This window comes from Myxine glutinosa, chromosome 9 (genome assembly GCF_964187855.1).
Source record: "Myxine glutinosa chromosome 9, kmMyxGlut1.1, whole genome shotgun sequence".
NCBI classification, from domain to species: Eukaryota; Metazoa; Chordata; class Myxini; order Myxiniformes; family Myxinidae; genus Myxine; species Myxine glutinosa.
The window spans coordinates 140,726,451-140,740,786 of NC_136269.1; the positions used below are offsets into that span (position 1 = coordinate 140,726,451).

Below are 14,336 nucleotides of genomic sequence, written 5' to 3' on the forward strand. Positions count from 1 at the left end.
TGAACAAAATGAAAGCATCGGAGTATTTGCTTTCCTTCACGTCTTCTTTCAGGACAAGCTACAAAAGAGAAAAGGTCAGGAACCGTCTGAAAGAAGAAAACACGGGACACCAAGTTTAACGTTCTTTAAAATGGCAAAACCACAAAACCACAAACACTGGTTTTTGTGTCGAAATCGGCATTGGTGTCTCAGTTGCTATCGACGCCATCTTGGTTGCTAAGGCACGATTCACAGGATATGATGAAGTATTCAAATCATAATCACAGTCGCGCAAAATCAATACGTGCCAGTTTGTTCTCAAAATCTATTAAATTCGCGGTCGATGTTTATTCGCTCGTGTGGCATTTCAAACGCTCCGGTGCATCTGTGATGTCAATTGGGCTTCATAATTTGTCAGTTCGGCGGGTTCTGGAGATCTCCGAATTCAAAATAATTAAAAATGGCATTCCAATGTGGCTGCCAAGCTTTTGGACCCATCACCTGCGTTGGATGATGTCCACGTGACATGACGTTCTACAACCATGTCACGTTGTTCATTGGTCAAGCATCTCAGAGAATAAAAACGTGTCGTAACTATGACGTAGTAATAATGATTATAACACGAAGAAAAAGACATAAAATGTCATAGCCCCCGTGGTTTTAGTAATTTTGCTGTACGGAGTTAAAGTCCGTCAGTCGGCCATCTTAGATCAGATCACAAGGTAAAGTGAGGTGCATATGTATACCATCGTGTACTGTGCTTGTGCCAAGTTCCAACAAAATCGGACCATGCATGTCCGAGAAATTGTTGAGGACACGTTTGAGTAACAAAATGGCCGCCATTCACCATCTTAGATCTGATCTCAAAAAGAAAATGACATGCTTATGTAACCCATCATTCATTATCTGTGCGCAAAGTTTGAACAACATTGGTAAATGCATGTCCGAGAAAAGGTTGAGAACGTGTTCAACATCGGCTTTTTTTTCTAACTAAAATGGCCGCCAGTCAGCCATCTTTCATCGCATCGCGATAAACAAAATGATGCGCATATGTATGCCATCCTGTACTGTGCTTGTGCCAAGTATGAACAAAATCGGTCATTACATCGCCGAGATATGGTTGCAGACGCACGGACTCACAGATGGACGAGACCCAATCCAGAAGCCCCTGTTTCGGTCAAAGCCCAACAGGGGCTAATAATCTCTATTATGCAAATATATGTGATGGAGAGAAGGTATGTTGTACACCTCATCGACTCTTCTGAGAGGATTTGACCCAGGAAACAAACTTTCATTGATTAATGAGGGCACCTTGAAGTTGTACATTTTCAACTTTTGTTTGATTCCATCAAGTTTTGAAAAGATAATTTCACACATCTTGACATTTTTTTCTTGGGGAAGTGGGGGATGTGGGGGGCATGGGTTTGGGGGTGGGGGAAGTGGGCGCAATTGGAATTTTCCGAGCTATCTAACCATGATATGTCATGTAGGCACATAAGCAGTACGCGTGTTATTGCTTCATTACGTAAACCTGGGTATTTATTTTCCAGTAGTGATTGAAGCAGTGGTTTGTTGCCTATACACCTCCTAAATGAAGGGATGCGTCAGAAGAACGTGTTGCATGCTTGGAATGAGATCACCCATAATGGGTACTCTACCAGTAATAATAATAATAAATAAAAATTCCCAGTAAGAACAATACGCTTCCTGCTATAATGGCTTGGAAACATAAAAATAAAATAATCACAAAATAATTTTCAATCCCCTTCCTGTGAAAAACTTCCGGTATTGTCCTGTGTGTATGTATTGTGTCATGTATGAAGCTGCAAATATTCACCATTGTATCCCTTCGCCCCAGCTCGGATGGCGCTGCAGTTAATCGGGCCTGTATCGGCAGAGTCAATAAACGTGTGCTACAATCCCATCCTCGTCGCCATATAAGGTATCTCAACAAACTACGATTGATTGTAGCACACGTTTATTGACTCTGCCGATACAGGCTCAATGAACTTCAGCGCCATACGAGCTGGGGCGTAGGGATACAATGCGGTCACGGTGTAGGGATACAATGGTGACTATTTGCAGCTTCATACATGACATATTGCCCACCACCTTTTGTTACATTACGAGAAATCAGCAGCCATGTTTTAAAATCACAAAAAGCTTGTTAACCTCAGAAGCACAACATAAGGTGAGCAAGCATTGCATCCGCAGGAACAAACGGACAGAAAACGTCGCAAATCTCACAACAGTTTCATCTCGGATCGAGATGTGACAAAGGTATCCCAGACTCTCGAGTCACCTAGGTTGAACCGATTGACCTTTGGCTCAGCAACAAAGCCTGCTAGCAGCATGTCCATGAAATCCATGGTGACACCGAGGGGATGGAGCGGTGGTGCTATGTTGCCTATTACATCATAGTGCAAGATCGGACTAGAATTTCGTCATTTCCTCCGACATAGTAATCAATTGTCATAGTAGGAAAACACAAGCTTGAGACACAGGTGAATGAGACAGCGCCAGCTGGAAGGCACACAAGTGCTCCGCATGCCTTAACGAGCCAATCGCATGCGTTAATTTAAAGCCATGCACGTGGTTAGCAACCGACCTTTGCAATCGATGACGACGACAGGGGAGCCCATTAGAGTGTGTGAGAAAGCATCGGGGAAAAGTGGTAAAAAGCTTGAGCGCATTCTCAAAAGGGAATGCTAGGAACATTCACTGACGGTACTTCGGAACACACGCTTTCCAACGGGGATGAAGCATCTTCATGATGGTGCATCGGGTGCAAGCATGATGGGACTGCGGGAATAATCGAAACGCCGCACGACAGGTGCACCGGCAGGAGAGCTTAGAAACCAACGCAGGCCCCAATTATTCTGCAGGTTCAAGCGACATGATGCATTTAAAGTGCAAGGCGTGTCCACAGGAAGTTGTGCTTTGCGAGAATCGAGTGCATCATATGGGCAACATCCTTGGAGAATGGCAGAAACTAACGTCACGTGGAGACGAGGAGGTAGAAATAGTCCAGCATAGCATTCCTGAACGTTGGAGCATAGCTTTCAGCGTACACAGGTTACTTTGCAGGTAAAGCGCCGGTACTTTGTGTTGGAGTAACGTGCACCCAGGCGAGCAGGTAAAAGTTTGTACGAGTCCGACAGTAACAAATGTGGCATCTGCCCATGGGCAGCCTGTTTTTACAGGCACTTAAAATGCACAGTCGTCTCAATGTGCAAGGCATCAAAAACAAGGAGTGCATTCTGCTTTTGAGGGCGGTAAACATCTTTTTAAGTTACTTCCTGCTATGCTTTTCCATTTTCACAGGGGTGGTGACGCGAACGCACTCTGAATGACATTCGTGAGATGTAAAAGTCAAGGCGAAAAGAGGACCTCCAATGAGCAAGGTGCTATTCAAACCCATTAGAGTCAGTCAAGTGGCAAAGATTCAGCTGTCCATTGATATCGGGTTGTAGAGGAGAAACGAAGAAAGCTGCTCACTTAAATTAACCCTGCATGGACTGGAGTCGTATTGAAGAAGAAGAAGATTAAGGGATAAAACGTGAATAATGCAAACCGCCAGTCCAGCCAGAAGTATGGTGGGTGTTGACGCTTTAGGAGACCTTTTCCAGGTGTGGTGGGAGCTTGCATCCTGTTCCTGGGGTACACTGTGCAGGACGAGGCCGCGGGCAAAAAAAAGGGTCGAGTTTCTCTTTGGCCTACAAATGTCACTCAGGTCCAGCCTTAGGGAAGCTTCCAAATGGAGATGTTTCTGTCCTCCCCACCGGTGATCACGGTGCCATTTACCTCGTTCAGCTGGAGACAGGTAATTGCACCTGTGGAAAAGCCGCAGTATTCAATAAATTGTTTTCAATCAACATATCCCACTACTCCCATTCACTCTCTCATTGTGCATGACATTTACTCAGTGTCCATGAGCAATAAAGGAATATGGTTGGTTAAAAAAAAAAAAAAGACAAGCAAAATAATCTCTTCTGAAAATTTGCTGTGGTATTCACCTCTGGTGGAAAAGGTGAATTGTCACATAAGACGAGTCCTTATTAAAAACCGCATTACGTGAGACTTTTTCTGCATGACGAGAGACTATAAATCGAACCTGAACGTTCACATTGTTCCTTTTTAAGAATAATTAACCATTAATTGGCACAATTGCACATCCGGATGGCATTGGTGATTCGCGAAACAATGGAACAAAGCTCATGTTTGGACTTGTGTAGGAACAAAACCATTTTCCAAACACATATGTAATTGAGTATGAAGGTGCAACGATGGGTTAGCTGAGGGGCTCTCACCGGCGTGTCCCGAGAGCCTGGCGAGGACACGGAGCATGGTGATGTCCCACACGACAAGCTCCCCGTTTTCACTACCAGCGAGTGCCGTGTTGCCGTCCCACACCAAGCACCTACACACACACACACACACACACACACACACACACACACACACACACACACACACACACACACACACACACACACACACACACACACACACACACACACACACGTACGTTACTATTGTACGGCCAAGGTGGTTTGTTTAACCAGCTCTCCACATTTACCGATAACCTTCCTCCATATCCACCCAGCCCCTTCACCGTCCTCGTCCGTATACATTCCGACTTCTGACCTTTGTGGTGTGCAGGCATGACATGATGCCGTCATGGTTGCTGTCCGCACATCCACGACCTTCAGGAAGCCATCATCTCCACAACTTAGGAGGTGTCTTCCATCTGTAAAAAACAAAAAATCCTCAAAAAAACAAAAACAAATAAACACGAATTCAAGAGGAAAAGGCAGTGGATGAGTGACTCGCAGCAGGAAACACCTTTCTCATCCCAAAATCGGAGGAAACCCAACTTCCCCACAAATACCGGCCGATAACATGTGTATCGACCACATACAAACTGCTGACAGAAATCATCACAGAAATGATGAACCATCATCTAACACAGCAAGGAGGATTAGAGGCAGAACAAAAGGGATGTAAGAGAAGTTGTTATGGAACAATTGACTACCTACTACTGATCAAGGCCATACTTGAAAATTGCAAAATGCGAAGAACTAAATTGTCCATCACCTGGTGGACAATTAATACTATAAGATTTGAACTATAAGAAAGCTTTCGACAGTGTCCCACATTCGTGGATGATAAAATGCACGCAAATATACAAAACCAATCCCCAAATAAGCAAACTGATTGAGAAAGCAATGGAGATCTGGAATACCACATTGATATGACAGCACTCAGAAGGGAATATGGAAATACCAGATGTGAAGATACGGCATGGAATCTTCCAGGGAGACGGTCTTTCCCCCCTTCTGTTTTGTCTGGCTCTGGACCCACGAAGTAACCTCATCAATGAACAAGGACACGGATACACCATAACAACCAATAAACGAACATCCAAATAAATAGGAAAGGTGACACATCTACCATACATGATGATTTAAAACTCTTATCACCAAATGATGAAAAATTGACAGAACAACTAAAACTAGTAAAACGGTTTTCCGAGGACATTCAAATGGAATTTGGACGAGACAGGTGTGCCAAGTGCACATTTGTACAAGGTAAACCAAAGTAAACAGACAACATAAAAATGTACCTCGAAACAACAACACAGCAGTTGGAAAACGAAGCATCATACAAATACCTCAGAGAAGAATAGGGCCTCCAAATATGTTACAAACAAATGCGCAAAACAATCGCCAAAGAATACCTACGTAAAATGAAGCTGATCCTGAAAACACACATCTCCCCAAGAAAAAAAAATCAAAGCCATAAACCAGATCGCAGTACCAGTGTTCCGCTATAACTGTGGAATAATAAACTGGGCCCCAATCAGAAATCAACAAGTTAGACATCACAACAACAAAACTTCTTACCATCCACAAAATGTTTTACAAAAACCAGCGCATCCAGAGAATGTACCTGCGGAGACCTGATGGAAGGAAGTGGCCTGATGGAACTCAACCAGGTACATAGAGCGAAGAGTGTAGGACTATCTGAGCATGTGAAATTCTCAACAGACTATTGGATGCGATTTGTAAACAAACATGAACACAATAAACCTGAAAAAGTATCCCTAACTCACCTTGCAAATAATTTCCAAAAACAGGTGTGAGTACAAGATGCCGCACAGGAAAATGAAACAGCAACAAATACAGCCCCAGCAATTGCAAAAAAGACAAAATAAATATATAAAAATAAATATCAAGAAATATACACCAACAACTGGGAGAATGACAAAAGAGCAGGAAAATCCAAAAAAGAATTGGACAGAGTGGGGATAGACAAAGAAGGATCATTGGAATGGTGAAGAAGAGGTCAGCTCAACTGGGACGGACAACGAATCATAATAAATGCCCAAGATCAAGGACACTACATCAGTGGAATTAAAAAGATAGTGGGACTGAGCCAGACCTACAAGTGTAGATTCTGCAAGACAGAAACAGGAAGTACTAGTCACATGCTCTCGGGATGCAAAAAACTATCAGAACAACTTTACACACAACAAAACAACAAAGTATGCAAAGTAATTCATTGGCAAATCTGCAAAAATTAAAATATCCCAGAACCAGTAAACTCATGGATACACGAACCAAGGGCAATCATTGAAAATGAGGACGTCATGCTCACGTATGACCTGATGATTCCATCGTGCATGAACAAAGAAAACAAAGCATTAAATAAAACAAAGAACAAAGAAAACAAAGTACTCAGGAACAAAAATGAAAAGACAGCATTGATGATTGAGATATCGGTACCAAGTGATTTTGGCCTAAACAAGGCAGAAATCAAGAAAATGACCAAATACCAGGACCTTAAAAATGAGATCAAGAGATCTTTGAAGCTGAAGAGCATCGAAATTGTACCAGTGATAATTGGAGCATCAGGAATGTTGAAGAAGAACCTCACTGAGATTTAGAAAAGCACCCCCAGGAATATTACCATAAATGAACTACAACTGGAGGCAATCCGGGGTTCGGTGACAATCCTGAAAATATTCCTTGGAGCAAGACTCTGAACGTTGTTTTTTTTTTTTTTTTTTTTTTTGTATACTGAATCGAGGCTCGTGAAAGAGCTGACATTTACTTCACAAACAAATCAACCAGACAAACAAAATATATAAAAAGAGGGAGCGGAAAACAAGATGGGGAGAGAAGGGGAAGCACACAAACACAACATTTGAGAGCAGGGAGATGTGTGGAAGGGAGAGGGCTTGGGCGGAGGAGGCATGGGAAGGGGGGGGGGGGGGGGGGGGTGGAGGGAGAAGTATAAAATACAAGGACACCAAGGACTTCCAGGACAGAAGTTGGTATTTCAAAAAAGTGGAATTGGGGTGAAATTAGCGGGGGTAGAAAAGATCAAGGTTTTGGATGGGGGAAGATAAGAGATGGTGGTGAACAGCTGTTTTAAAGACCTGGAGGGTGGAGTGGGATTGAAGAGAGTGAGGGAGTTTGTTCCAGAGGCGGGAGAAAAGTGGAATGAAGGAGTGAAGGTGAGCAGAGAGTCTTGATTTTGGCAGTTTGACCATAAGAGGGTTGCAGGCAGATCTTGTGCGACCTGTAGGAATATTTGCGGGACAGAGCCCAGAGAGAGCTGGGGGGGCAAGGCCAGAGAGGAGTCGGTAGAAGATGGAAAGACCACCAACCTGCCTGCGGTGAGTGAGTGAGAGGCCCTTGGAGTTAGCTTCATCGCGGGAGATTCCAATGATTCTGAATGCTTTGGTTTCAACAGCGTGAAGACGAGCTAGGTGTGAGGCAGGAGCACCAGCCCAGAGGGGAGAGCAGTATTCCATTGAGCTGCGGATGAAAGCCTTGTATGTGGTGAGGAGCTCAGGTGTGCCAAGGAAGGACTTCGCATGACGGAGGATGCCCAGTCGGCGACTGGCTTTGGAGGCCAGATTTGAAATGTGGTTTTCCCAGGAAAGATCATGGCAGATAGTGAGACCCAAAAGCTTGAGTGACAGAACTTCTTGGAGAGGATTATTCAGAAAGTGGATGGGAGGGTTGTCCAGTCGGTCTTTTCGGAGAGACATCGTAAGAGTGTGAGATTTGTCAGGATTGAAAGACATGTTCCACTTGTTTGCCCAGTCTGTGATTTTGTCCAGGTCAGCAAAGAGTGAGGAGGCAGCAGACTGCCGATCTGAGGGATGAAGAATGGAGCGACAGAGAGTAGAGTCATCAGCAAAGAGATACAGAGGATTTTCAAGAGAGTCAGAGAGATCATTGATGAAGACCAGAAAAAGCACAGGGCCCAGAACACTGCCTTGTGGAACTCCAGCCTGAACAGGAAGAGGAGATGAGAGAAACCCATTCAGGGCCACACGTTGACAACGACTAGAGAGGAAGTCCGCCAGCCATGCGTGGAGATTTCCATGGATACCAAAAGAGGAGAGTTTGGTGATCAGAGCGGGGTGCCAGACCATATCGAAGGCACGTGATATGTCAAGGGAGACTGCTCTAATTTCCTGTTTGGCATTGAGGACCTCCATCCATTGTTGAGAAAGCAGAAGCAGTTGAGCAGTTCGGTTCATGAACCGTGATCCCTCCCGAAGAGGAGGTGGATATTTTGGGTCCTGGGAGGACTCCGTTCCACCTCCTGAAACCCGCAAATGGAGACAACAACAAACAACACACACGTTCACAATAAATGGGAAAACAAAACCTTGAGCATTAGGCTGTTTCGCAAACACCAAGGTTTGTTAAAGAACTTAAAAAATAAAAATATTAAATCATCGGTTTGTTTCGTGTTCTTATCTGAACACGTCAGTCATGATGCTGGGATTCTAGATTTAAATCCTGTTTATTGTGTCAATTTGTCCGTTATCTCCTATTTTGTTGCAATTGTGTAAAAGCCTCGAGCCTGAGAAATAGGAAAGGAAATACATTCTCTATTAATACTCCAAAGCATGACACGAAGTTCTTCCCTTTGGGAAAGATCAAATACAAAGGGAAAAATAAAGGGGAGGGAAGGGATTACAGAGAACCAGTGGGGAGTATGGAGTACCAGTGGGGAGGGATGGGGGAGTACAGAGTACCAGCGGAGAAGGAAGGGGATTACAGAGAACCAGTGGGGAGGGAGAGGGAAGTGTGTAGTAGGAGTACATGCTCTCCCCCTCCAAGATAACTCTACTCCTTCCCCTCCCCCACTCCTCCTTCCCCTCCCCCACTCCTCTGCCTCTCCATTACCAATCTCGGCAATCCCCCCCCCCCCCCCACCCACCTCACTCCTCCTTCCCCTCCCTGATCACTCTCTTCACGCCTCTCCCCCCACTCCTTCTTCCCCTTGACCACTCCTCTCCCTCTCCATGACCACTCTCCTCACTCCTCTCTCTCCCCCTCCCTGATCACTCTCCTCACTCCTCTCCCCCCCGCCCCCCGCCGCTCCGTGATCACTCTCCTCACTCCTCTCTCTCCCCCTCCCTGATCACTCTCCTCACTCCTCTCCCCCCCCCCCCCCCCCGCTCCGTGATCACTCTCCTCACTCCTCTCTCCCCCCCCCTCCCTGATCACTCTCCCCACTCCTCTCACCCCTTCCCTGATCACGCTCCTTCTCCTCTCCCCCTCTCTTTCCCTCCCCGTCTCCTTCCTCTCTATCCCCCACCCCTGTCTGGATTATGTAATCAAAGTATCTTTTTTAACTCTACTATCCTCTGGAGATGGTTTTCTATTGATAAATGACGTTGCTATGCAACGTGGGACCATTTTTCCAAATGCAGCATTGAAGATAAAACACACCTCAGAAAGAGAAAGCATCACTTGTGCAGCACAGCACTGATCGGCAGGTAACCCCATAAATGATATGTCTTATGACACCATCCTCATCACATCAACAACACCGAGATCGTACCAAACATGGCAATTAGAATCACATCTTACAATTGCCGTGCAGAGGAGGCATAAACAGCTACATCTCCTTGGCAATGTCAACCAACAGGTAAGCTTTTATATCAGGTGCATCACGCAGCTCAACTGAAGTGTCACAAACAAAATGTAACAATGTTATAAAGAAAGTGGTATCACGAGCCATATCGCATTCCCAGTCACTTATGAGAATCTAGGAAATGGCTAAGCCAGGTGTTGGCTCAACGGTTAAGGTGACTGGCTTAAGATCCTAGGGTCTTGAGCTGGACCCCTTGTCATGCCATTCACATAACACCAGGTGGGTTGACTCAGCCTGTCATCCTCCAAGGTCGGTAAAATGAGTACCGGATTATTGGGGTAATAAGCCATTCGAGTTGCTCCGTCGGAGTGGCAACCCATCCAGGATTGGACTCCTTAGCCAATGAAACTGCTCCGATGCAGCTCCTATGTGCCTCATGGCGTGAAATAAATGGTTACGATTATTCAGAAATGGCTAGGCCAATTTCTCATGTCTGACTCATAAAATCCTAAGTTTATACTAAAAAAACCCTTTTGTACCTCTTAAATCCTGCTTATCCCTACAGTTCTTTAACAATGTAACGTGTTGAATAAGGTGATGTAAAAGACGCCGCATCAACGGCGGTAAATTTCCGGAAACAAAATATATTCCTACAATGTTTCAAATCTTTATTTTATTTTAATTGAATTCTGTACTTGAGCACTGTAGAACACAAATCACCTTTTTGTGACTTTCCGAACCCTTTAATTTAGGAGTACTTGACTTGGACAAAATATTACGCCATTTTGCGTCATCACGGCCAATCAAATTTTCCGCCCGTGTTCTCGTTTCTCAAGACTGAGCGGGTAAGGCGTTCTGTGAACTCTCTAGTTTGACAATTATCTTTTCACCTCTTGCTAATCTTACTTCATTGATGTATGGTACACAATGGTACATGCCCACATGATGTTAGGGTTAGGGTCAATTCTGCCAATTCTGTCATTGTAATAAGATGCCTTTTCTGTTTGAACGATTCGAGCTCAGCAGTGAGTTTCTGAAAACGTCCAATGGCAACATCTCTCATCTTATTTTCGTCCATATTTCTGATGCCATACTAAGAGCCCTTCACCCTCCAGCTAATTGTACCTGACAACAAGGTTGCACATTGGTCCACTGAGGTGCACGACTCGATACTGAAAAATTGTACTTGGACACGAGTTCACACTCGGTACAGGAAGGATGGATGAACTGTAAACACATTTTCTTGAGAACTGCAGGTTTAGGGTGGGGGTGAGGGAAGTGCAAACTTGTGTCGGCTCAATATTAATGTCTATGTCGAACTTTAGTGACGTACAAAGAGGAACACAGCAGCTTATTGTGTAAGATTACTTAGAAAAAGAAAGGTACGTGTCATAGTGTGAGCTAGAAGCGAGAATGAAGCCAAAATAAAGTAGTGACACAAGCTCATCAAATGACTAAGATCTCTGCATGTTGGACTAGTTACATCATCCTAAACGACTCTCAAAGTTTCACAGGCGAGGCCCAGGCAAACCAGCTGCTCTTCTTAGCTCTCAAGGTAAAAGCAACAAGTTGGTCGACTCAATGCCATGGACTCAATGCCATGGACTCAATGCCATGGACTCAATGCCATGGACTCAATGCCATGGACTCAATGCCATGCAGAGAAGCTTGGCAAAAGTGATGATGTGTTTTTCGAGTATTGAGAGATTAATATAATCGCCAATGTCAATTGATTAAAAATGAAGGTTATATAAAAATGAGCAAACTTTAGGTTGCCAAAGATTTCCTTTGTGAATGTACTGGAGTGGAGGAGAGATCATGACGTTGATGTGAACGGTCGTTACCGTAAAGCATGTGTGACTTATTCAATCGACATGGCGTTTATCGAGAGAAATGCAAACACCTCATCATGATCAATCATCCCAATAACATCGGCAAGTGAAACAAATCAATAATAAAGCAAACAAGTGCTCACATACCACCGGCCTGTGCATGTGGTGGGTTTGCTTGCACTGTGGCTTCAACATTTGATGTGATCCAAGATGCGACGTTCATACTAAGCATGCAAATCTCTATATACTGGGGCAACTGGATCCAAAGGCACCATTTATGACAATAAATAAACAAGAAGACGTCATGCGGAGCACGATACTTGCAAAATCCGCCCCCCACCCCGAAGAAAAAAAAATTCCATCGATACAGCAAATTGTCCATTTCATCAAGATTAAATTGACAATCTTGATCAAAGCTCGGGTCAATAGGAAGAAAAGTGACGATTTTTCAGATGAAAAATGATGATTTTGGAAGGGTGACCTTGAGTTGACCTTTTGACCTCAAAAATAGTTAATTTCCCTATTTAGTGACTCAATGTGCAAATGCTGTTCAATTTTCAAGTCAATTGGATGAAAATTGAGGATTTTGAAAACTTGGCCTATGTTGACCTTTTGGCCTATGATGACCTCAAAAATAGTTGGTGGTTGAATTCAGTGACCATATATGTAAATCCTCTTAGAATTTCAAGTCAATCAAATAAAAATTGGTGATTTTAGAAATTCGGTCTATGTTGACCTTTTGGCCTATGTTTACCTAAAATATAATTTGTGGTTGAATTCAGTGACCTGATATGCAAGTCCTCTTCAAATTTCAAGTCAATCGGATGAAAATTGAGGATTTTAGAAATTTGGTCTATGTTGACCTTTTGGCCTATGTTGACCTCAAATATACTTGGTGGTTGAATTCAGTGACCAGATATGCAAGTCCTCTTCAAATTTCAAGTCAATCGGATGAAAATTGAGGATTTTAGAAATTTGGCCTACGTTGACCTTTTGGCCTATGTTGACCTCAAAAATACTTGGTGGTTGAATTCAGTGACCAGATATGCAAGTCCTCTTCAAATTTCAAGTCAATCGGATGAAAATTGAGGATTAAAAAAATTTAGCAAATTTGGTGACCTTTGGCCTATGTTGATCTTTTGACCTTTTGACCCCAAAAACAATAAGCTTCTTGCTTTTGACCAACTCTACCATTTGGTGAAGTTTTGTGAAGATCGGTTGAAAATTGTGACCTGTAGGCCGGTGACAAACAAACAAACAGACAGACAGACAGAACCACAAACGCAACCGACCAATATACTTGAAAAATCTTCGATTTTGCAAGTAACAAACAGTGTTTATCCGTATAGTTTGTGTTCGTTTAGAGCAAAATAAAACTAGGGAGTTCAAAGAACACGTTACCCCACGCAGTGTTCAGGCATATACATCAATTTACAATAAAATAATGATTTTAAAGATCGTTAAAAAGAAAATCCGGGTATTCAGGACTACGAAAGCAGTCTTGCACAATACCTTCAGAAAGTATTCGCACCACTTAACTTTTTTCACATTACAGTTACATTACATTACAGTTACAATAATTTACATTATTTACATTAGTTACAGCTTGAATTTAAAATGGATTAAATTGAGATTTTTTGTCATTGATCTACCTACATTCTACACAAAATACCCCATAATGTAAAAGTGGAATTTTTGGGGGGGGTTTTATTTTATTTTATTTACAAAATAATTAAAAATGAAAAGCTGAAATGTCTTGAGTCAATAAATATTCAACCCCTTTGAAATGACACTCCAAATTGAGCTTGGTTGCATCCATTTTCCTTTGATCATCCTTGAGATGTCTCCACAACTTGATTGGAGCCTACCTGTAATCAATTCAATTGATTAGACATGATTTATAAAGAAACACACCTTTCTATATAAGGTCCCACAGTTGACAGTGCATGTCAGAGCAGAAACTCCACCATGACGTCCAAGGAACGCGAAGATAGAATTCTGAGGAGGCCTAGATTTGGGGAAGGGTATAAAACAATTTCTAGAGTGTTGAAAGTTCCCAAGAGCACAGTGAGCTCCATCATTAGGAAATGGAAAGAATATGGAACTACCCAGACTCTTCCTAAAGCTGGGCGTCCAACCAAACTGATAAACCGGGCAAGAAGGACCTTGGTCAGGGAGGTGACCAAGAACCCAATGACCGCTCTGACAGAACTATAAAGTTCCTCGGCTGAGATGGGAGAACCTGCCGGAAGCTCAACAGTCTCTGTAGCACTTCACATACTGCATCTAGGCTTTAAGGGAGAGTGGACAGACAGAAGACACTCCTGAGAAAAAAATCACATGACTTCACGCCTGGAGTTTGCAAAAAGGCTCGTGAAATACTCTGAGTAAAATGCCTCAACTCTGTGTTTGCTTTTTTATATATCAACTCGAGGCTCATGCAAAAGCCAACACACATAACATACAATAAACACATAGAACTTCGAAATCTTATGTTCCAAACCCATCACTCTCTGTACCCACCTTACCAAGTCGAACCCCAGCTGCTCCTGGACTTTGTGTCCTTCTCTCCCGACAAGTTGAAGTTTTTGTCAAACCTCGACTCTGATTCTGCAA

The 14,336-nt window shown here is 43.3% G+C and overlaps 1 protein-coding gene across 2 annotated transcripts in view; it reads right to left on the bottom strand.

Annotated features, from left to right (window-relative positions):
• Nucleotides 1-2,124: 2,124 nt before the first annotated feature.
• NSMAF (neutral sphingomyelinase activation associated factor) overlaps nucleotides 2,125-14,336 on the bottom strand; it is a 214,950-nt gene continuing 202,738 nt past the window's right edge. For both annotated transcript variants that reach the window (XM_078785018.1, XM_068127973.2), the window contains 3 exons: nucleotides 4,627-4,729; nucleotides 4,290-4,399; nucleotides 2,125-3,812 (listed from right to left, as the gene is read on the bottom strand). In XM_078785018.1, coding sequence (XP_078641144.1) covers nucleotides 3,721-3,812; nucleotides 4,290-4,399; nucleotides 4,627-4,729 — 305 coding nt within the window. In that variant the 3' untranslated portion in view covers nucleotides 2,125-3,720. The remainder of the gene's footprint in view (nucleotides 3,813-4,289; nucleotides 4,400-4,626; nucleotides 4,730-14,336) is intronic.